The 22,906-nt window shown below is 38.1% G+C and overlaps 2 protein-coding genes and 1 long non-coding RNA gene across 6 annotated transcripts; 1 reads left to right on the forward strand and 2 right to left on the reverse strand.

The window, feature by feature from the left end:
- Positions 1-2,431: 2,431 nt before the first annotated feature.
- Positions 2,432-20,349, reverse strand: LOC105320174 (uncharacterized). Of its 4 annotated transcripts, XM_066078097.1 has the most exons (29): positions 20,215-20,349; positions 19,963-20,109; positions 19,327-19,460; positions 18,833-18,935; positions 18,242-18,386; positions 17,466-17,480; positions 16,033-16,246; positions 15,477-15,600; positions 15,200-15,377; positions 14,673-14,851; positions 14,353-14,496; positions 13,844-14,005; positions 13,463-13,578; positions 13,140-13,260; positions 11,741-12,023; positions 11,045-11,248; positions 10,598-10,778; positions 10,239-10,440; positions 9,693-9,914; positions 9,395-9,541; positions 7,200-7,368; positions 6,430-6,591; positions 6,018-6,178; positions 5,631-5,812; positions 5,153-5,288; positions 4,691-4,759; positions 4,146-4,355; positions 3,981-4,007; positions 2,432-3,142 (listed from the first exon to the last, which is right to left on the reverse strand). In XM_066078097.1, exons 1-28 carry the CDS (start codon positions 20,323-20,325, stop codon positions 3,993-3,995), a joined length of 4,236 nt encoding a protein of 1,411 aa, XP_065934169.1. In that variant the 5' UTR covers positions 20,326-20,349; the 3' UTR covers positions 2,432-3,142; positions 3,981-3,992. The 4 variants fall into 4 exon arrangements, with proteins under 4 accessions (XP_065934169.1, XP_065934168.1, XP_034337314.2 ...); XM_066078096.1 differs by lacking the exon at positions 3,981-4,007; XM_034481423.2 differs by lacking the exons at positions 3,981-4,007; positions 17,466-17,480.
- On the forward strand, positions 6,993-7,297 carry LOC136273538 (uncharacterized). The gene is made up of 2 exons (XR_010711695.1): positions 6,993-7,113; positions 7,184-7,297. It is a non-coding gene; the product is annotated as an uncharacterized lncRNA (long non-coding RNA).
- Positions 20,350-20,464: 115 nt separating the features above from the next.
- On the reverse strand, positions 20,465-22,841 carry LOC105320233 (SREBP regulating gene protein). The gene is made up of 5 exons (XM_020064043.3): positions 22,703-22,841; positions 21,560-21,728; positions 21,200-21,357; positions 20,849-20,962; positions 20,465-20,605 (listed from the first exon to the last, which is right to left on the reverse strand). The coding sequence occupies exons 1-5, from the start codon at positions 22,793-22,795 to the stop codon at positions 20,516-20,518; spliced, it is 624 nt and encodes a 207-aa protein (XP_019919602.1). The 5' UTR covers positions 22,796-22,841; the 3' UTR covers positions 20,465-20,515.
- Positions 22,842-22,906: the final 65 nt, after the last annotated feature.

Here is a 22,906-nt window from a genome sequence, read left to right on the forward strand (position 1 = left end):
ACTGTTGTCTCTATACATTGTACGGATCAACAATAACGATTTTAAGAGTATCTTTGCATGGATATTTGACGAAAGTTCTACAATGTTCGCCCCTTCATACCCAAATGAACGACAAAAGCAGGCATTGGTACGAACTAACTAGCACCTAACCAAATCTGAGGTGCTTGTCTCTCCCCAATTTCAATATAGGTTTGGTAAGGGGGTTCAAAGTATCAATATACGTAATTGCAAGCTTTAGGTCCGATTACATCGCAAAATCGAGTGACTTAACTAGTATGTTGTACTTTATAACTTTAAAAGAAATATGGAAGAATCTGAAAAGGTATCGGAAAGGGGCATTCAGTAGACTTGTTTGTCCTAACATGGTTCGAGCAACTGCGAGCATTTTAAAAAGATTTTCGCTTTCAACAGCGGGAATAAAACAACAGACCTAAAAGCGGAAGGAATCAATGACAAATTGTTAGCTGTTAAACCTATAGCTGGGTGTATTGAAATGTTGAACATCAATGACAAACTGTTTGCTGTTAAACCTACAGCTGGGTGTATTGAACTGTTGAAAGAACCAAAACTTCTGTGTTGCCTATAGTTTGATTACATCGGTACAGATAGTTGAATAGGGGGACTTTAAATCTATATTGTTTGGCGTATTTATACACAGTCTTTACACTAAATACAGTCCCATGCTAGATGGATTTTCCAAAGAGTTCTTAAACTGAGATGCATTGAATGCGCCCAGGCGCCAAGATCAAGTTCGTTAAAGATCATATATAATGGAAATTCCGCTTCCGAAATGTAAAACTCACGACGGCCACACGTGCGAGTTTTACTGCGTGCAGTGTGGTGCAGTGATCTGTAGGAAGTGTCTGGTCAGCTTCCACAACAAGCACGGAGTGGAGGATCTGGAAGATCTGTGTAAAGCTAGGCGGGAGATCATAGCGCAGGAACGGGAGACCGTGCGGACGGCGGTGTCTCTGTACCAACATCTGGACATAGATGTCGCCATCGAAGAGGACAGGATACGGGGAAAGTACGCCGCCATCGAGAACGAGATCCGACAGCACGGAGAGAAGCTAGAGGAGGCCGCCAGGCGGGCGAAAGACGAGTACCTCAAGCGTGTGAGGGAGCGGAAGTCGGAAGATATCAAGCGTCTGGAGGAACAAAGGGGGACAATCCAGAGAAACCTGGAGGAGGCGCGAAATGTGGAGAGGGCGTTACCGGAGTGTATCAACACGTGCGAGGGGATTCTTAGATTCAAGAAATCATCTACAGTGCTTCCGGAGGTCCCCAAACTCCAGAAAATAGCGCATCCCGAATTTGTTCCAAACTCTGAGCAGCTGGATAAAGTGGTTGACCAATTCGGGAATCTTATAATCTAGTGGATTTAGAATTCGAAACGTTGTTGCTCCAAAAGTGTTCTTATGAGGACCGGGAAGTGGATTTTTTTAAAAGAATACAATCGATTTTAGAAAATAATCAGACATGAATAAGAGACAGGCACGTAGTATCGTTTTTGAAAGTGGGGGGGGGGGGGGGGGGGGGCCAGACTCATCCAAAAAATCTTGACAAGCCAAAAAAAAAAAAAGGGAAATAAGTCTTTTCCAAAAATCTTCAAAATCCTAATCCGTGGGGGGGGGGGGGGGGGGGGGGCTCTTCAATTTCAATCCTAATTTCCTTCTTTTCATATCAATTTTTTACATCCTCCAAAAAAGTGGGGGGGGGCCAACTCCATGATAATTCAATTTTTTATATGTAAATTTTAAAAAATTTGTTGCTGCGAGAAAAAGTGGGGGGGGGGGGGGGGGGGCAGGCCCCCCCTGGCCCCCCTGATGCTACGTGCCTGAGAGAGGGGATCTACTTGTGTCTAGAGAGTGACAGTCAACTTCATGGCTTTGAATGTTTCATAACTTTAATAAGAATACATGTATTTTGCTTTAAACATGTACATAATCTTTAAAAGTTATAAACAAATTTTATTTCTTGTATTTAAAATCAGGGGCCATTTAATTTAGATAAGGAAATCGATGGATTAATTGTATATCACAAGCAGTATACTGGCTATCATTTAGGAGTAACTGTATTATAATTGTAAAACATTAAGTGTTTAAGGGACTAGGTAATTTATTATTCATTAGTCATTAGCTATACAACTCATACACCTATACAAGTCAACATATTAATATACACTGGTTACTTTTAAGAAAAGAAGGCAAGTTCATGCATAATTATTTCTTATGACGATGGTATCTAGCAGTGAACTACTGTCTGGTCCATCCTTATGTTCTGTAATCTTTGTTAGTAAACAGATGAACATTATGTTAATATTGTCAAATTTTATAAAAATTTCATATATATTGATTTTAATAATTATATGTAATAATTTTATGAAAAAGGTGTTCTTTGTATGACTCTAGAAAAGACAAGATCACAGTACTGAGTTTTGTTGGTTTTTATCAAAATTACTTTTTACATTAAAACTACTAGCAACCAGTATTCTGTGAATTAAATACAGACAGGATTGCAAGAGAGTGTAGCAACAACTTCTTGTAGTAAAATTGCCAAACATAACAACCGTGTACACATAAAAAGTTTCTCCAACCATTAGATGTAAACACATGTGGCTACAATGAAAATGAATGCGAAGTCTATCACACAGTAAATAAATAGTCAATTCCTTATCTTGAAGGATAAATAGTGTACATATTCTAAAAGATGACTTGACAAACGCTTCCTCAAACGGAGGACAGGTCCAACTAAATGACTCGATCAAGAACTGGGAAATTTTCTAGGGAGAATCTGGAATATTGTTTACAGTTTGTTATGTTCACTTCCTCCAATTATAGTAAATAAAAGTTATGAATGTAATTAATTCGGGTAGAGAAGTTCTAAAACCTAAACTCCAACGGTGAAACGCAAAAAGTACATGTGTCTTGGAATTCACTCCACCACAGTGCAGCTTTGTGTGTTCAAACTTTGGAAGCATTATTTTTCCAATCATGAAATTTGAATGCATTAGTTCTTCAGTAATGATGACTGTTTGCCACTGAGGAACGACCCTCTGGACTAACTTGATGTCCCGTCGTCATACTTAGGTCTGTGGAGGGTTCTACAGCGGTCCATAGCCAGCATTCATTAAGGCATCCTCCTGAAAGACACATTGAGAAACATAAAGAGAGGTACACAAAACGTCTTTCATAAAATTACAGAACTTTTGAATGTTTAAAGTACATAAATCACCTTATCATTGCTATGTTGATGAAATAATTACAAGTCATATAGATATATAACATGTCAGCAGTTGTAACACAAAATTAAATACTCATTAGGAAAATATTGTACAGTTTGCAAGAAATTCACATAAACAAATATTAGCATTTACATGTACTTTCCTTTAGAATTATTGTCAATGTGTGATGCTGATACACAATTCAAGGTGTTTGGGTAAATAACAAACATTTGCCTAAATTCCATGCTATGATTCTAAAGAGCTTTCAAATTTTGTATAACAATTTTTTTAAAAATTTGATTGAACACTGAAATAAACACATTCATCATGGACAGATTTATGATCAGGTGATCAGGTGCCACACCCACAGTCAGGTGAGGTTGTTTAACAGGTGATATTGTTGTACATATGGAGATCTCCTACTGTGTCCTAAATAATGGCACATGCAATCCATATTGACAATGAATATATACTTAATCTTCAGTTGCTTAAAAATCTGAATTTTCCATGTCTATTTTCAATAACTTGAGAAATCTCCATATTAACATCATCATGTTTGGGTAGGAAATTGAAAAAAGGTGTTTGATGTTAAAATTACAAATGTACATGTCAGCAAAGAAGAACCAAAGAGAGAGGAGACCAAAAGGTCATTAAAACTGGTCCATCAATAAAAGTGAATGAAAAAAGAGATCACAGAAAAAGGAGACACTTAAAATCCACAGACACAGGGGTGCACAACATTTATCTGGATCCATACCAAAGACAGAATTCAAAAAGAGTTGACCTATAAACAAATTAAAGCCAATTGAAATCACACAAAAAGAGGACACTTTGTTTGGAGACCTTACTTAATAGAAAAATCTCAACTCAAATCTTAGATAAATAGATGGTTTTGAACAGGAAATATTAAATCACTACAGACCATCAGATTGTAGAAGGTTTTGGTGATGTTATCCTCAAAGAATTTCTGCTCCGTCGTATACACAGAACTGTTGGTCCCCAGTTTCTTGTACTTCTGTTCCAAGTTATCCACCACAAAGCTGGAGATTTTCTTGGCTGTTTTGGGCGGGGCTTTCCTCCCCTGGAGATAGGTAGACTGAGTGCCGGCTGCCTCCAGTAGGTACTTGAACGTCTGTAAATAAACAAAATCCCCCTAATCATTTCATGTCATGTACACCTCATTTTTCTTGCAATAAATAAATAAATATGAATGACAAATTTATACCAACAAATTGTCACCAATTAAGAATCTATTTTATCGCTGCTGCATTTAGGCGATTGTTTCTTGTCTTGTCTAACTTAATAGGTGTGAAATCTGTCATTCTATACTTTCATGGGATTTCTGGGGCTTGAATATTCATTTGACCTTGATGTACTACAGTGTATTGTTTTAAGTATCTAACAACAGGATAATACACTTTTACATTCCCTGGAACACAAATAACTGAATGATGAGTAGATACTTACAGGTTTGATGGCTAGCTCATCAGGATCAAAATGTCCATCCCACAAAGACACCGTCATACTGGCATTGGGCTACAAAACATAAACTCTTACAATACTTGCATTGGGCTACAAAACATAAACTCTTACAATGCTTGCATTGGGCTACAAAACATAAACTCTTACAATGCTTGCATTGGGCTACAAAACATAAACTCTTACAATGCTTGCATTGGGCTACAAAACATAAACTCTTACAATGCACCATATTCATTACAATAAAATTACAAACATACTAAATTGTTAATTACCAGAAGGAGCAACAAAAGCACTAAAATGAAATTTCCACTTAATTTAATACCTTACAATACCCTAATAAGCGTTTAAGTAAAAGTAGTTGAGTGAAAGACAACCATGATTAAATATTCCATGAAATGAACACTGTGTATCATTAACGCTAAGTATACTTGTTGATAATTAACCCACCATTTTCTGGTTTTTGTCCCACTTCCATTTTTCGATGACATTTTTGGCGTTCCTCTGTGTGAACTCCTCTACAATTCCAGCAGGTGGCTTTCCCTTGAACAGAGGGACTTCATGAGTTCCTGAGGCCACACAATTCCTGGAATCATATTGTAACCAGCAAAATGTAATTGATTGTGTCTACACAGCTAAATTAACATCATAATGAAATTATAATCAGCCTTCATTATCATCAATCAAAATCACTTGAAGGAGTTCATGAAAAAATCATTTTATTTCCCATAAATAATTAGCAAAACCCAATTTTTTCATTTATTTTGTGTTTGTACATTTATGTGTGAACCAATCTGTCTAGACAGACAATTCTCATTAGACATGACATAATTTTGACAACTACTTATTGATAACATTGTTAGAAATTAAAATGTTAGGAATCCTTTTTCTTTGAAAATTACTGCACCGGTACTATACACTTCCTCACCCCTCAAATAGTGGGACCACCCCCCAGGCTAGGATCTGGTCATCCCCCAGGGCTAACTCCCCGTTTTTGATGGAGTGGAAGGTCCCGGGCTCATCGTGTTCCGGCTTCATCCGGTAGATGAGATCCAGACCAAACACCTGGATGATCAGACAGGAGTAGTTGTCGTAGAAGGGATGCATCACCTGAAACATTTATTGCTGTATCTCAAAAACTGAGGATATAGGAAATGTTAATGAAAATAATAAACTAAAAAGTTAATACAAGCACTGGACACAGGGCCTGAATAGCTTTCATTAACAGACGCATAAAATGCTGCATCTCAAACATCAGAATATAGGGAGCGTTAACGTAAAAGTTATATAAAGGAGAAAATGAGCACCCTCTTACCTTTGGGTCATCGAGAAACTTGGGAGCCGACTGGAAGCTTTCGTAGTCGTGCTTCAGGGTCACAAACTTCTCCTCCTTGCCGTACCCCTCCGGCGTCTCCTCCATAGTGAGGACCTTCTCCCCTGGGGACACACGCACAAAGCACTGGGCATAGAAACCATCTGCAGGGGCATACAAATAATATAGAAACCATCTACATGGGTGTCTCAACACTGTTACATAGGCAAAGACATATTTCACACACATTAACATATAAAGAATAGAAAAGCACTGGGCATAAATTCCATGTAAAGGGATTTCAAAATAAAGACATGTATTCACACTTGACTTGACATAGGAAAAAAGAATGAGTTTCCTGGGAAAATCTCTATATCCAAGTTAATCCAGTCAAGTTCGACTCGACTCGACTCACCTGGCAGTCCGTACACCTGCTCGACCTTTGCATTGAGTCCCATCTTGACGCGATACCTGACACAGTGGGACAGGGGGAGGTTGTCCGCGGGGGCCTTGCCGCCCTGTTTCTTCGCGTCCAGTTGATCCTGTAGCCATTGGAGCAGGGTGTCATCATCCTCATCTGTAGGAAGTCAAAGGTCAAATTTAAAAGCACCTTAATGTAATAATAGGTCATTGTAAAAGCTCTGTAACGTAATCAAAGGTCAAAAGGAGAGCATTATTACATGTCAACATAAGAGCACTGTTATGTTTAAAATAATATACATGTAATGATTTATTGATTTTACAAAATACTGTACACAGGGAAATATTCGTCCCCGTTTTATCTTCGCCCCTTTTGCCCTCGTTGTCAGCGGGTGAATTTAAGACTGGGCAAATTCTAATGTTTTAAATTATCTCTTTAATACACAAGCGTGTCTGGACGATTAAGATGGGGTGAAACCGAAGGGCAAAAATAACATGGGGCGAAAACTACCCTGTATACAGTAAACAAGTATATAATAAAACAATATCTGAGCATCCACAAAAATTGACCCCCACTGACTGACCACACAACAACACTACAGTGTTGGCCTCAGACAGTTGTTGATGATACACCGACTAGCTGCCTTACCCACAGGGTACTAGCTGCCTTACCCACAGGGTACTAGCTGCCTTACCCACGGGATACTAGCTGCCTTACCCACGGGGTACTAGCTGCCTTACCCACAGAGGTACTAGCTGCCTTACCCACAGGGACTTCGTTGGACTGCTGGATTCTCTGGATCATCTCCTTCACTGTCCGCGGGTAGTTGTGGTGCTCTTTGTAACTGGCAAACACTCTTGTCTCCGAGGTTGTGGGTCGGGCTGGCTCCGAGAAATAGTAGCCTGTGGAATAACGGGGCATCGGAACCACCTCCTAAAAAGTTACATCACTTCAAGGTAAAAGAACCACTCATACAAAATAGTGACAACTCAACATCAATAATGTTAAAAATTATCAATGGGGATGATCATCTGAATGGTAGTACATGTACATCTATATTGTAAATTCCTTATCTTATGCAAGTACTTAATTCTACGATTTTGCTGTTTTTCATCAAATCGTGTTAATATAAAATCGCAAGAACCAGTTTTTTTAATTTCTTATAGCTCAAAAATACCTGAAAAATAAAAGCGAGATTTTAAAATCCACAAAACTGATTCTCATGATTTTAAGCGGATATCAATTCTCCAGTTAATAAGGAATTTATAGTTCCTGGTAGTTAACCTCCATACTAAACCCTTCTTTGAATATACATATACATGTATGAACAACTCTGACTTGTACTACATGTATTGATATAAGCACAGATAAAGCATACTCCTCAAGTAGGTAAACTATTTTAATCATCTATTGATTATTCAATTCTTCTTTAAATGGTCATGTTTATACATTTCTGACTTGAAATGTAGGTAAAACTTCATCTTTAGGTAGTTTAACTTCCATCTATACTGTAAATATAGGCACAGGTAAAGCCTACTCTCTAGGTAGTTAAACCTCTGTCTGTACCTGCACAGGTAAAGCCTACTCTCTAGGTAGTTAAACCTCTGTCTGTACCTGCACAGGTAAAGCCTACTCTCTAGGTAGTTAAACCTCTGTCTGTACCTGCACAGGTAAAGCCTACTCTCTAGGTAGTTAAACCTATGTCTGTACCTGTACAGGTAAAGCCTACTCTCTAGGTAGTTAAACCTCTGTCTGTACCTGTACAGGTAAAGCCTACTCTCTAGGTAGTTAAACCTCTGTCTGTACCTGCACAGGTAAAGCCTACTCTCTAGGTAGTTAAACCTCTGTCTGTACCTGTACAGGTAAAGCCTACTCTCTAGGTAGTTAAACCTCTGTCTGTACCTGCACAGGTAAAGCCTACTCTCTAGGTAGTTAAACCTATGTCTGTACCTGTACAGGTAAAGCCTACTCTCTAGGTAGTTAAACCTCTGTCTGTACCTGCACAGGTAAAGCCTACTCTCTAGGTAGTTAAACCTCTGTCTGTACCTGTACAGGTAAAGCCTACTCTCTAGGTAGTTAAACCTCTGTCTGTACCTGCACAGGTAAAGCCTACTCTCTAGGTAGTTAAACCTCTGTCTGTACCTGTACAGGTAAAGCCTACTCTCTAGGTAGTTAAACCTCTGTCTGTACCTGCACAGGTAAAGCCTACTCTCTAGGTAGTTAAACCTATGTCTGTACCTGTACTGGTAAAGCCTACTCTCTAGGTAGTTAAACCTCTGTCTGTACCTGTACTGGTAAAGCCTACTCTCTAGGTAGTTAAACCTCTGTCTGTACCTGTACAGGTAAAGCCTACTCTCTAGGTAGTTAAACCTCTGTCTGTACCTGCACAGGTAAAGCCTACTCTCTAGGTAGTTAAACCTCTGTCTGTACCTGTACAGGTAAAGCCTACTCTCTAGGTAGTTAAACCTCTGTCTGTACCTGTACAGGTAAAGCCTACTCTCTAGGTAGTTAAACCTCTGTCTGTACCTGCACAGGTAAAGCCTACTCTCTAGGTAGTTAAACCTCTGTCTGTACCTGTACTGGTAAAGCCTACTCTCTAGGTAGTTAAACCTCTGTCTGTACCTGTACAGGTAAAGCCTACTCTCTAGGTAGTTAAACCTCTGTCTGTACCTGCACAGGTAAAGCCTACTCTTTAGGTAGTTAAACCTCTGTCTGTACCTGTACAGGTAAAGCCTACTCTCTAGGTAGTTAAACCTCTGTCTGTACCTGCACAGGTAAAGCCTACTCTCTAGGTAGTTAAACCTCTGTCTGTACCTGTACAGGTAAAGCCTACTCTCTAGGTAGTTAAACCTCTGTCTGTACCTGCACAGGTAAAGCCTACTCTCTAGGTAGTTAAACCTATGTCTGTACCTGCACAGGTAAAGCCTACTCTCTAGGTAGTTTAAACCTTCATCTGTACCTGTTGAGCTGGGAGAAGTCTGACCAGGATGGAGCAAGCTGGCACCGCGGGGAAGGTATCTAGGTCAGTGACCAGGTTCTTCGGCTTGTTGGGAGGGATCCCATTCCTTATCCTCAGCTGCTGGCCCCCAACATTTAACTTTCCTCCCTGTAAGGCAATATTTCTCCATTACTTAATGACATGCCTAGAACAAACTTTGTATGACAATTGATATTGCAAATATAATTGTTAACTACACATAGACATGATTCATAATCCTGATGTCTACTCCTTTGGTACTTAGACGATCTAGTTTTACCTTGAACACTGGGACAAAACAGCTGCCAATGACAGAGATTTTGTCCGTCAGCACGTCCTCTGTATACACCCTCAGGAAGATGACCATGTCAGGGTCCATCTTCTTCTTCTGTTCGTTCACAGTCAGCTTGAACTCAAACAGGGGAGACCTGGCCGGGCTGTCCAGTGCGGGTAGAGCCATCAGAATCTTGGCGTCATTTCCAGTCTTGATCAAACCTGTCACCTAGATATACATGTAGAAAAAAAAGTAAGCAGTCTTTGTAAGCATAATGAAAAAAATTATAACCAAGAATAACGTGTCACTGAATACTGAAGATTCCTTATTTCATGCAATTCTGTCGTTATGTACAAAATCCCAAGAATATTATATCATAAGTGTCAAACTTTGTTGTGATTCAATAGAGTTTTTGACTGTCAGAAAAATAAAAGTGAGATTTGAAAATCTGCTTCTCCTAATTTTATGTAAATTTCAATATCCCTCATGTTTAATTAAGAATTAATAATAGTCAAAGGCTGTATAACAAAGACCTGTAGATATTGGTGTTACCTTGATCATGGAAGAGTTATCAGGAATAAAGCGAACACTGTCAATGTAAAAATCAAAGGCATCTGAGAGCCCAGTGGGCACAGGGTTGCTGTTCATGGCTGTGGAGTTTGACTCCACCCACGGTTCTTCTGACTCCAGAGGCTGTGGCGTCCTGACCGGGGTCTTGATGGGGGTCCTTCTTGGGACTGGCTTAGGCTTTGGACTATCACAATCAAATATTAAAAAATTAATGTTTTAAGTCTAAGATGAATTTTTTACAACCCCGAATATAAGATAAAAGGTTAATTGAAAGAAAATTAGGAGCTACATCCATTGCATTTATTGGCTAACACAGACATGATCTTTGACCTCTGACTGACCTTTGCCTTGGAACAGGGCTGTGTCGAGGTGTGTGGGTAGCGAGAGGAGGCACCTGATTGGTGGTCCCAGCAGGCAGGGTGGGGATGGGGCTCACTCCCTTGGGTCTTGCCCGACCTTCTGGCTCGTGTCTTGGATCATACACAATGACCACTATCTGAGAATTGTAGCCAAGGACAGTTCCTGGAATAATAAATGAACAACTACTGATTTAAAAATGTTTTGACTTTGACGTAAAAAATATGTCCAAGACACATTTACTGTGACTTGTGATTAAAATAACCTGAATTTGATATAAACTGAATGGTTTCCAAGATACAGACAAAAAACACAGGCAAAGGTGAAAATATCAAAATCACCGAGGTAAAACAGGTTAAAGGAGAAGGATCATGAGTAATTCTACTCCTACATTTAAGAACACGTGACCCTGACCCACACAGACTACTGACCTTCCTGCTGGTCCTCTGGTAAAGGTGACCCTGCCCCTGTGGAAATCAGGTTCTGTGGGACAGCACCGGGGTGGATAGTGAACACAAAGTCCCCGTCCTGGAGGGACCACTGAACGTTGGCCAGGGAGTCGACCGAGGAGCGACCTCCTCGTGATGCCTTCTCAAACAGGGGGATCCTGGCCCAGCCAAGCGGAACACTTACTCCTGATATCAAGTAAAGAGTAAAGATAAGCTACAGGAAAACTTGTTTATAACGAAGTGCCAGGGACGGAAGATTTTACTTCGTTATAAACGTAACTCGTTATGTTTACAACATATAATAAAGTCTTGGGAATGGAAATCACTTTGCTGTAAGCGTCAATTCGTTATAAGCGTGTTCGCTATAACCGTGTTTTACTGTATATCCTTGTTGTCTATTTAATTACAAGATGAATTGTAGTTTCTCAGTGTGTTGTAAAAAGAGTGACAGTTACTGTGGAATCATTAGAATTCATGGTGGCTCATGAATTTACATCCTTGATGCAAACTAATTATAAAAGATTTAGTTTTCCTACTGAAACTGAAAACCGACGCATCCACAAAATTACATCCCCATGAATAAGCAAAAACCCACAATCCACGAAAATTGGCAGCCATGAAATTAAATGATTCCACAGTATACGCAAAGAAAAGAGACATCAAGCTGACAGCACTCACTTAGAGCCTCAGGCCCAGGTTTCCTGTACTCCACCCTGACAATGGCGTACGGGAACGCCCCCAGCTCTCTCTCCACATCCAGTTCCGAGATGTCCAAGTTATCAAACACAAACTTGTCCTCATAGAAGTGGACCTCGTAGATGGTGTTCCCGTAGTTGTCTTTACTGATGGAGGTGGTGACCGCTTTCCCCATAGAGAGGCGGGACCTGAGCTTGACACTGCCGAAGTAGGCGTGGACATGGACCTGTAAACAGCTCGCCTCCACGCTCGCCAGCCATTGCTCCTAGCAACCAACGAAAAGGACAATCATAACATGATGGGGTCTGTGTACCGGTTACATTATTATCTCAATATTGCCAGTTCCTGGCAAATGCCAATGTACAAATGGGACAAAGAGTCAAATGAACATACAGTACCGTATATACTCGCCTATAAGTACGGTTCACCTATAAGTCGGTTGCCCTTTTCCAGCTTTAATTTGAAGATTTTGCTGTTGACTCCCTAATAAGTCGGGTTACTTTTTCAGGACAATTGATGTACAGATACTCTCAATAAAATACCACATTTTATCATACATGTTTTGAGTTCTAAAAAAATTGTCCTTTTTTCACCCCATAATTTCTTCTAGACTATTTCTATCATGGGTCCATGATGTTAATAACTTTTGATTTAAATGCCATTATTTTTTATAACACTAATTACAAGTTGGTAATAGCTTCAAAACTACCAGGTATTTAAATAGAGTCCTTTTGAAAATTTGATGATAGTGATTTATTTCCTTACTGACTGATTAGGTTGGTAATTAGCCCCTTAAACTGGGGTGTTGGCTTGTGTTGTTTTAGGTGACATGACCCCTATATCTATTATCACCTTAGGTGTGAAAAACAGACTGCTTGAATTTTCTTTTTATGAACACAGGTTCAATGCATTTATCATAATCTGTTTATTATTTAAAAAGAAATTTAACTTACTTCTCTCGTGAAATTTTTTTTACTATGTCTCGCCTATAAGTCGGACCCCCACTTTTCACCCAATTTTCTACTCCCAAAAATCCGACTTATAGGCGAGTATATACGGTACATGTATCATGATGGATCAAACAGTCATAAAATCTATGTAACATTACCAACTCAAAATTCGTATCTCAAAATCAGTGGGGCAAAAAAAAAAATTGAATATATTAAGCAAAGATTTGAGATATAATTGGTGAAAAATACATAAACAGTAATTTGGACTTAAAATTTTCTCATACATTTTAATGGTAATCCAGACATTGTTGTTTGAGATAAATTTGAGACATAAAAGTTTACTTGTTTACCTTAAATCATATACACTGAACAAGAACAAAACATAGCATCTAGCTTCAAGCCTAATATCATTTTACATACAGTTGACCTACTTTTTCAACAACTTCGGATGGAATGATAAGGCGGAGTATGATGTCCTTCAGGCCGCAGGGGTTGAGGAATCCTGGGATACTGGGGGTGGGCGGGGCTGTGTGAAGCTGTAAGCCCGGAGTGCTTCAAAAGATCATGGAAGTCAGATGATTCAATACTTACTTATCACTCATATAAACTTATAATAAGTAACATAGAGCTGTTATCATTATGAAAAATTGATCTTTTTCTCTTACAAAAATTACATATATAATAACACTTATTTTCCATTTCAATTTTATTTTTCGAGTTATGTGTATATGTCTGTCAACAAAAAGACACTTACTTTGGCCTTTGTCTGTTCAGGTAAGGTATTTCTAACAAATCCTTCCCATGCTCCAGGTGGATCCAGGCCATCTGGATGTCCACTGTGTACAGTTTGGAAGCCTCCCTCAGGAAAACCTGGAACAAAGGGAAGATTACAGTTTATGGACTGATGTTTTACTCCATGTACCAGATCTATATATTCTAATGTGGGTATAAAAAAAAATCTGATGTGCAAATGAACATGTATGCAAAGCAGTGGATGATAAAACAGGAATGTACCTTGTTTATGGTTCATTTTTTGTGGGTGTAATATTGAGTTTATAAAATTCTCACTTATTTTCTTGTGATCTTGTGTGCTTTCTTGGTCTATAATTGAAATACAACTGATCTATATACCAACCTCTTTCATTTGCGAGTAATCTCGGGCCTTCATGAACTTTTCTCTGAGGAGCTCCAGTAGGGCCAGGCTGAAATGTTTGAGGACTGAGGGTGCCCAGCCCTGCATAAAACACTGGTCCCAAATGTACATCACAGCCGGAGTGTCCAACACACTCACAAAACCCTGCGGAGGGAGACAGACTAGGGGTCAGTACAACCATAAGTTCACATAGAGAAGGAGAGAGAGAGGAGCTCTAATTAATTGGTTTGAAATCTTTCTGCTTAATGGAAGATCTGGGGTCATGATGCCACACTTAATACTCTTTTACTGAAAATATGCAACTTATTTCAGTAAATTAAACAATGGAAAACTATTGTATCTTTAGATACATGTATATTATTCAAGAGAAGTATATCTATTGTGTTAAAAACTGTCTTTCATATTCACTTGTGCATAATAACCTCCCACATATTCATGAAATACATGTACATGTAGAAGCCTATCTAGAGATCTGTTAATGAAATGCATACCTCACCAATCCACCTGCGAATGAAGACCAGGGGGTCGGCCAGCAGTTCGTTAGACATGACCTCCTCCCGCTTACTCCCAGGCGTGGCCTTCAGCAGCTCCTCAGCCTTGGCCTTCTCAGAACTGATCAGGTGTAGCAAGAACTCCTGAAAAGTGAAAAGACTACCTATTACATCTGATCTATTTCAGACAGACTGAGAGGATTGGATTAACAATACAAAATGTTATGTACATAAGAAATTTCCCCATTCTCTATACTGTAAATGTGAAAAGATTGTAAAGAACAAGCCTGTTATAATTCCCTCCGATATCTAATGCGTACCTTTTTATTGACTTGCATATTGGTTTTGGCAATGGATTTCAAATGTGTGTAAAGGTCAGGGTCAGACAAGCTCAAGGTCATCATCACCTGCTCTGCTATAGCGAACACGTGGTGCCAGGTCGGGAAGCAGCTAGAGTTCAGAAGGTCAAGGTACATGGCCAGTTCATACACATGCTCGCCTGCAACCAGTGAAGGATATTCATACATGCACATGCAAAGTGCATAAAATGTAAAATAAATAAATAGGTGATTAAATTTTATACTGCATCAAGGTGGTTACAATTAATTGTTCTGTGTCACTATTGGAAAGAATATTAGGAAATTACAGTGATGTAGTCAATTTTACTTTTTGTTGATGATCTACTTCTTCCAGCTACCTACATGTGTACTTGCAAAATTACAACGATTAGGATATAAATCTAGCAATTTCTACAATTGTAGGTTTTCTACTGGTGCAAAATGTATAGATTATAAAACAATACTGCTGAATTGAACAATACTTTTTAATACGACTGCTTGTTTTGTACCTTTCTCTGTTGTTTTTTCTGATGAATTCTGGAATGCAATCTGTAGTGGAAACAACCAGTGAATGAGGTAAGGTTCGTAACTTCTGTCGTACACATACAGCACGTTTAGCACCCGCGACGCTTCCCGCATGTGTTCACTCGACTTGAAGGCCGCCATGCTGGTCGTCTTATTGTAGGTCTGGATTAAACAAACAAACCAATTTTATTCTCTAACATTCATTATAAATCAAATGGAACACAGAATTTCTACAGACACACAACTCATTTATGATTTTACCTCAATGACTGCCGTTTCAATCAGGCCTGCAATCGGAGAGTTAGTGGCCCGTTTTATTTTTAATTCCTGAGTGCCTCGACTAACTGCCTTAGCAAATCTCTCCCGAACAATCTTTTCCAGGTTCCTTAAATCAAATTATTATCATACAGAAAACAATACATTCCTTACAAACAATAAAGAGAAATTTTGCATTTGACTAAATGTTCTAAAACAATTTGAGGTTTCCAATTTTGTATTTTGATTTTCAAAAATAAGCTCTCAAACATGTTAATCTTAATGTAATAAAATTGAAATTGTCAAACTAAAATTTATATTGTTTCAAATCTAAATGGCTCAAATTTGAGTTATGGGGGAAGGATTAATTGACTAAAATTTTTAAAAATTTGTTGTGACCTTGACCTTTGACTTGAATCAATTAAGGTCAACAAGTCACTTCTTTTAATAGTATTGGTTTCTCATTTTATTTTCAATTAAGGAAACAAGAGCCTTACGCCTCAGGCATTTCAATAATATTGGTTTCATGTCTTATTGCCAATTAAGGAGACAGAAGCCTTACGCCTCAGGCATTTTCTTCCTCTCGTCCCTGAAGAGTACATCGGACCACATGAATGTCCTGAGGGAGCCTGGTAACTGACGACCGTGCATCTTCCCTGCCACGTACTCAAACTTCCTTGGATCCCTCTGTAAAATGGCCTGTACAGACCGCCCAATCAGGTCACTCTGGGGTCCCCAGAGGGGTGGGGGATCACCCTCAACTTTGTGGATCATGCCTGGAAAAGTCATCATTAAAGGGTTAAAGGAGGTGGTGAAAAGATGACAATTTTCTTATCAATATAAAACTGTCCATGTTTTGGAAGGTGCTGAATTAATATTTGACATAAAAAATCCTTATTCCTCATCTTTACTTCAAAACTAAAACTCAGTTTGAAATAGAGAAGTATCTACCATATTTGCAAATACTCCATCCTTGTTGTCTAAGTGATCCTAGATTTGTGAACTAGATATACTGATATAGATCTCTATAAAATAACTCATCCACGCCTGATTGGTCTGATCAATTGGTGTTCATCAGACATGCTGGAGTTTACCCTTCACCTGGCTAATTAGTACAGGTAGATGGCGTCACACTTAACAGGGAAGCTGGTTAGTGACAATGCTTTATTACACTTCCACATGTATAACACGTTAATCAGTCACACGTTATAGATTTACATGCACTTAGAGACAAGGAATGGGTTTAAAAAATAAAACATTCCTGTAGTAGGGAAAATTTACATTTTCTAATGCCTTTGTCTGTGATAACACTACGAATCTAATCTGTAATGTATTGTTCTGTACATTTCATCAATGATACAAATGATGTTGTATGAGGCACACAGGGGGTGGCAATAATACAAAACTAAAGTACAGTATTGATGTCCATAATTTAATTGTACAGTTGCTGAAAATTATTTAAATTTAAGTAATAATTAAGGAATCATTTTTTGAGTATTATGATGTGAAAATTATGATCATGCAGGCATGATAAAATCGGCTTTATCTGATTTGATCATGCCCTGACCATATTTACAGTATCACCTCATAATACTCAAAGAATGATTCCTTATCCATTTAATAAAATCATTATTTAAATGTGATACTACTGTGTGTAGGTGTACCTATGGTGATTCAAGCTGTTTACTGATAGTTCTATAACATCTTTTGATTTACCGAACACTACCGGTACATGTATGATAGCCAGCATGCTATAACATCTATCTCCAACATTGTATCAATATACTACAGTGTGCTACCACAAATTGTACTGGTGTGTGAAATGTAAATAAAAAACATAAACTATTAACATATGGGTACATACACAATTATCCTAATGTTCACTAGAATAGCTGTATAATTTTCATGCATACTGATTAGTCATTATGTTAAGGATAAGATATGATTCCAGTAAATACAAGAGTTAGCTAGGATCTACAAAGCATGAATACTTACCAGTATTTTTACCATCTAATTAAGCAGGGAGAAAAATGTTTATCATCTAATACATCATATTGTCAGACTTTGATTTCCAATTATAGGCTCTTTTTTACAGCTTTATTTTTAGTTCTTGAAAAAAAACCCATTAAAATAGAACATTGAAATCTTTCATGAGGTTTCCATTCCGATTGAAATCAAAGTCTCACAAAAACAGATAGGAATAAAATACACAATGAGACACAAAAGAACCAGAGAATATCACAATCTCTAAGGGACAGTCCAACTGAATTATGTTACAAGGAACAACATTCTAAATACTCTACAATGGTCACCAGATCAGTGTATAGGCCCATGGGACTACCTGATTGATTTATGTTTACCCATTAAAAATCTTTCTAAGGAATCTACTGTGCATATTGTTTACTGTTATGCATCTGCATGGGACTGCCTGACTGAATTACATTAGAAGAAAAAACTTTCTAATTAATATCATGTAAAGACACACCGATTGTACATTTACACATTACAATATAAGGAAAATATATTAAATAATCTACAAAGTCAATCATCTACTGGAATCTATATTGGACAGCCTTACTGAATAACAAAGCAAGGAAAAAATCTGATATAAAAATGTACAATTGTCTACATCTAAGGGAAGAAGAGAAAAATTCTGACCAGAAATAAATGGTATATACAGATATAAATAAACAGCGGAATGGTACACTTATAGCGGTTTGAAGAAAAGGAGTTATAATGTAATGCCATTGATTGTATCAGGCAAGACTTACTTCGTATCACGGCCGAGCTTGGTTTATCGGACGACCCAGATGACACCGAGGATACAGCAGTCCAAGGTTTGACTCGGCTTGGTGCAGGAATCTTCAATGGTTTGTTCAATTTGTTTTCTAGTTTTATCTCATCCTGCTTTTGTTTCTGAAATTTTAATCAAAAATTTAAATTGATTTCTTGATCCCAAAACACATTTGTACCAAAACAAGTGTACATGACATGACAAACAAAAAACTGTAAAGTTAAGACAGATATGTAAAAGCCATTGGAGATAATTGGGTACAGATTTAAAATTGAGCCAAGTCAGCACAATTGTGAAGAAATAAATGTTTAGGTTCATTACATTATGAATTTTACATATTTTAAGTGGTTTTATTTTAAAGAGATATTATCAATTTTGGGACATGTTTTTGAAAAAATATGCATTAAATTGAAGGAAATCAATTTCCATAGAAGAACATAAATTTGCTTGTAAGAAAGCTATCCATATACATTATTAAAGCGGTGGATAAATGTTTAAGTTATGCTATCAAATCTAGACTCTTCTTGTAACTTTCCAGCACAATACTCCGTCTAGCCCTCGGACTCACCGTGAGTTTGTTTTCCTGTTTGTACTCCTCTCTCTCCAAACCTCTCAGGAAAATGTTGTACGTGTGCTGCAGGAACTGCTCGTACTCATTGGGCTGGCTGGTGCTGTCAACATCAACAGTCAGAAAATGTTTAAAAATGTACCTAATGTCTCGTGTATTAAACGCACTCGTGTATAATACCCACCCCCAAAGTTGACCAAAAAATGACGAAAAAACAGCAGGTCCTATGTATAACAGGCACCCAAAAAATGGCGAAATCAACGGCCGCCATTTCCCCCAAAACTATCAATGTTTCATGATAATTTTATAATCCATGCGCAATTTCTTTAATTTTGGGGGTAATACATTTACATTCCGGGATTAGAACGTGAAAGTTTTGAACCATAGAAAAATATGAAAAAAACATGTACCTGTACATGGCCCTGTAGCATTTATTAAATCTGACCTGTGTAAAAAGTTTAATGTAATGTAATGTAGCCATTAATATATCTCACCTTGTGTTGAGGTTTTTCCCTAACATAACGCCGTAGCCTTTTTCCTTCACACACTTGTACACCTGACTGTTGAGGTATGCCTGAGCTTCTTTCATTATTTTCTGTTTCTCGATTGGTGACATATTTGGAGGCTCCTGTTCAATAAAGATCAACAAATATGTGTATATTATGGTTCATTGCTCAATCTTCATCAAATATCATTTGAAAAAATAAAGTATATAATGCTTGAAATTTGATTATGCAAACTAGGGTCAAAATTAACTTGTTGTCAACCCAACCCAACCAAACTCAACCACAAACTCTCACTGACAGGTAATCTTGTCAGGTACATCAGGTTTTCTGACCAGAAACTGATGGTTCCAGTTTACCCAAGGTAGTTTGTGGCCCCCACCACACACAACCATTTATAACACACACATCAAACTCTCTATACATTGAGTGTTCTAACCAGCAGAATCTGGGGGTTCCAAGTCATCTTGGGAGGCATGTGGACCCCCCCCCCCCCTCCCCCCCCCCCACACACTGTCAACACTGAGGTTTCTGACCTGGATGTCTGCAGGTTCCAGATAGCCATTGGGAGGTTGCCCCCCCCCCCCCTCCACCCCCACACACTGTCAACCCACTGAACATACTGACCAGGATTTGGGGGTTCCAGGTTGCATTGGGGAGGTACTTCTCCACAAAATGTTCCCCTAGGGACTGCATCAGGGCCTCCTTTCTCTCAGCTTTACCAAACTGTTTCTCCACCTTGCTTGCCAGAGACTGGGCAATCTTACCCTCCATCTGAAATAGTCACCATTTACCTGACAATTACAATGGTACATGTCTCAGTAACAATAAAAATTCTTAACAAAAATCACTCAACTTCTGTCATTTTGCATAACGTACCGCGTGCCACGGTGCATCAGGTAGCAGCGTCTGCTGATAGCACGAGTTCAGCCATTCCACTGTGAATGGACTCCTCTCAGTTTTCGATGGATCCTCTACACGACTTGACATTTTTAAATGTTTTTGTAATCCAACAAAACAACACTCATAGTATAAACAAGTACAGAGTTTACAAAAATAAATAAATGCACATCAGATAATTTTAAATGTTTCACATATACACATAAATATATTCCTTCTATCTAGATATATAACACAAGTTTCTCACAACACATAAATCATTGCCAATTAAGGCATTCAGTTATGTCACTAAAGCTTGCAGTTCTGGGGGATTTTCTCCAAAGCAGTGTTTGGCAAACGCATTGCGGTAAGAATTCTCATGTTGAACACTCTACAACGGAAATAAAAATTAATTAATTGCACATTCATTCATTGCAAAGGATAAATAAAGCAATGGAAACTTTGTTAGGAGCATAATTTGGTCTTATAGATGAATACTTCCACAATGAGCAATCATATCATATTCATCCATGATTTTTTACTTACAACATTTTGCATGTAACAAATTATTTTATTGGTGAAACCTTATTTTATATACAATGGATATTACATACAATACATGGAATACACTTACCGAGGACGATGTTCTACATTTGGCCAGACAGAGTTCGAAGTGATCAGACACAGAGCCCAGGGCAATGTCGAGTCCCTCCCTCGCGTTCGTCAGAATCTTCTGCAGCAGCGGTCTCTGAGGGGAAAATATCAATGTCATACAGATCCACACATCATAAATTCAAGTTTAATATCTTGATCCAGAGAGCAATTAAACAAGGCAAAATTGAGAATTAGCCGATTTAAAACAAAAACGTGATATACCGGTAAGTCTTACTTTTTAAGTATGAAATAGATAAAATTTCTTGGACAGATTGAAATGAATAATGCATAAGTAGTCCTTTAAGAAGGGAAGACTTCTAGAACTGCCTACCTTGTCTGGCTTTAGACAACAGGCCACACAGTATTCATACACAACACAACAAGCATTCTTGGAGCAAGTATCACAGCGGTGCTTTGATGTCAGTCTAGATCCTCTCTTTACATGACAACATCCACGGGCATCCACAGACGTACGGTTACACACATACCCTGTGGTCAAACAGGAAGTATTGGTACAGTAAAAAATACAAACAAAATGATTGCTGGATTTTTTTAAAATGGTCTTAACAGATAGAATCAATTGAGGAAATATTGTCTCCAGTATGAAGATAATTATGTAAGTATATTATGTATATTTACTTAGAAATGAAATATTGAAATAACAGGTATAGAGCAGGGGTTTCTGGGTTACCTCTTTCATCCACTATCAGACTCTTCCCCTGGACGGAATTCCTGCATATCTGTTTCTTTGTAGAGTTCCCCTCCCCAAGCTGCACTTCAGACACCTTCGGCTGCCATTCAAATGGCTGTCTTAACAATGTATGCTTTATTTCGTATTCGTCCGGTACAAGCTTGGAATTCTGCAAAGATAATTTACATGTAAATAAATGAACATAAGGCCAGTGTTAGAAAATTGTTTGCAATTTAGTGTTCACTGATGGGGTTGGTATACAGGGAAACAATTTTGGAAGGGAGAAAAAATGACAGACCGGTCCAGGATTTGAACCCCTGAATATCTAGTTAAGTGCTGTACTGATTAAGGTACAGTAGATTCCTTATTTTACGCAAGTACTTATTCCACGATTCAACGTTTTTGCATCAAATCGCGATAGTATAAAATCACGAACGCTGAATTATTTTTATAATACCAAATAGTTTACATTTGTCCGAAAAATAAAAGCAAGATTATAAAAAATCCGCGAGATGTGCTTCTCGCAATTTTACACGGATATTTATTCCTCGCGTTTAATTAGGAATTTGCAGTATCTGGCGCCGATGATCATACCGCTCATACTATCACATATTTCACCCTTCAATGATCTTCCCCTCTCCTCTTGCAGGACTTAGAGTTGGTCAAATTTGTAGTGGGATTGGAATTTTTTTTTACCAGAATTCAAACCGCAGTTCGCTGAATCTTGATCTAGTCAGGTGCTCTAGCAACTGACTAACTGATTTATTCACAGGCACTGGTGATCCTAACAGTCTGATATATGTTTCGTTTGAAATGAAATGATAGCTAAAGACGACTGTGTATCTGTATTGACTCATTCTGACAATGATGGTGATCACTACCTTTTCAATGCACTGAGAAAAATATTGAGATTCAACAATGTTCAAGACTGAGGTGTATAATAAGCAACATAAAAACACAACATGTGTATGTCACGAATATGTAATGTAAATGAGTTAAAGCGGAATTTGTCCATAGCATTAAGTATAAAAAACAGTAATTGCTATAAAAGCAATAAAATTTGTTCAGAGATAATTCGAACTCAAGTTTTAAAGCTCCCTTTTACGACCGTTTCTGCTAAAATTGCGATACAATACAACTAACCTTTGATAATTTGCTTGATAAGAAAAAAATGAAACCGCCTCCCAGTAACAAAATCAAAACAATCCGCCGTTTTAAGTAACGAGTTCTCCACATCGTATGGTGACCATCATTTCACCACAACAAATATGTAGACTTGGTTTCGTACAAAATATTTACCCTAGATTTATTTTTTCAAGAAATCAAATATAATTTGATACGATTCAG

This window comes from Magallana gigas, chromosome 3, assembly GCF_963853765.1.
Source record: "Magallana gigas chromosome 3, xbMagGiga1.1, whole genome shotgun sequence".
Taxonomy (NCBI): Eukaryota; Metazoa; Mollusca; class Bivalvia; order Ostreida; family Ostreidae; genus Magallana; species Magallana gigas.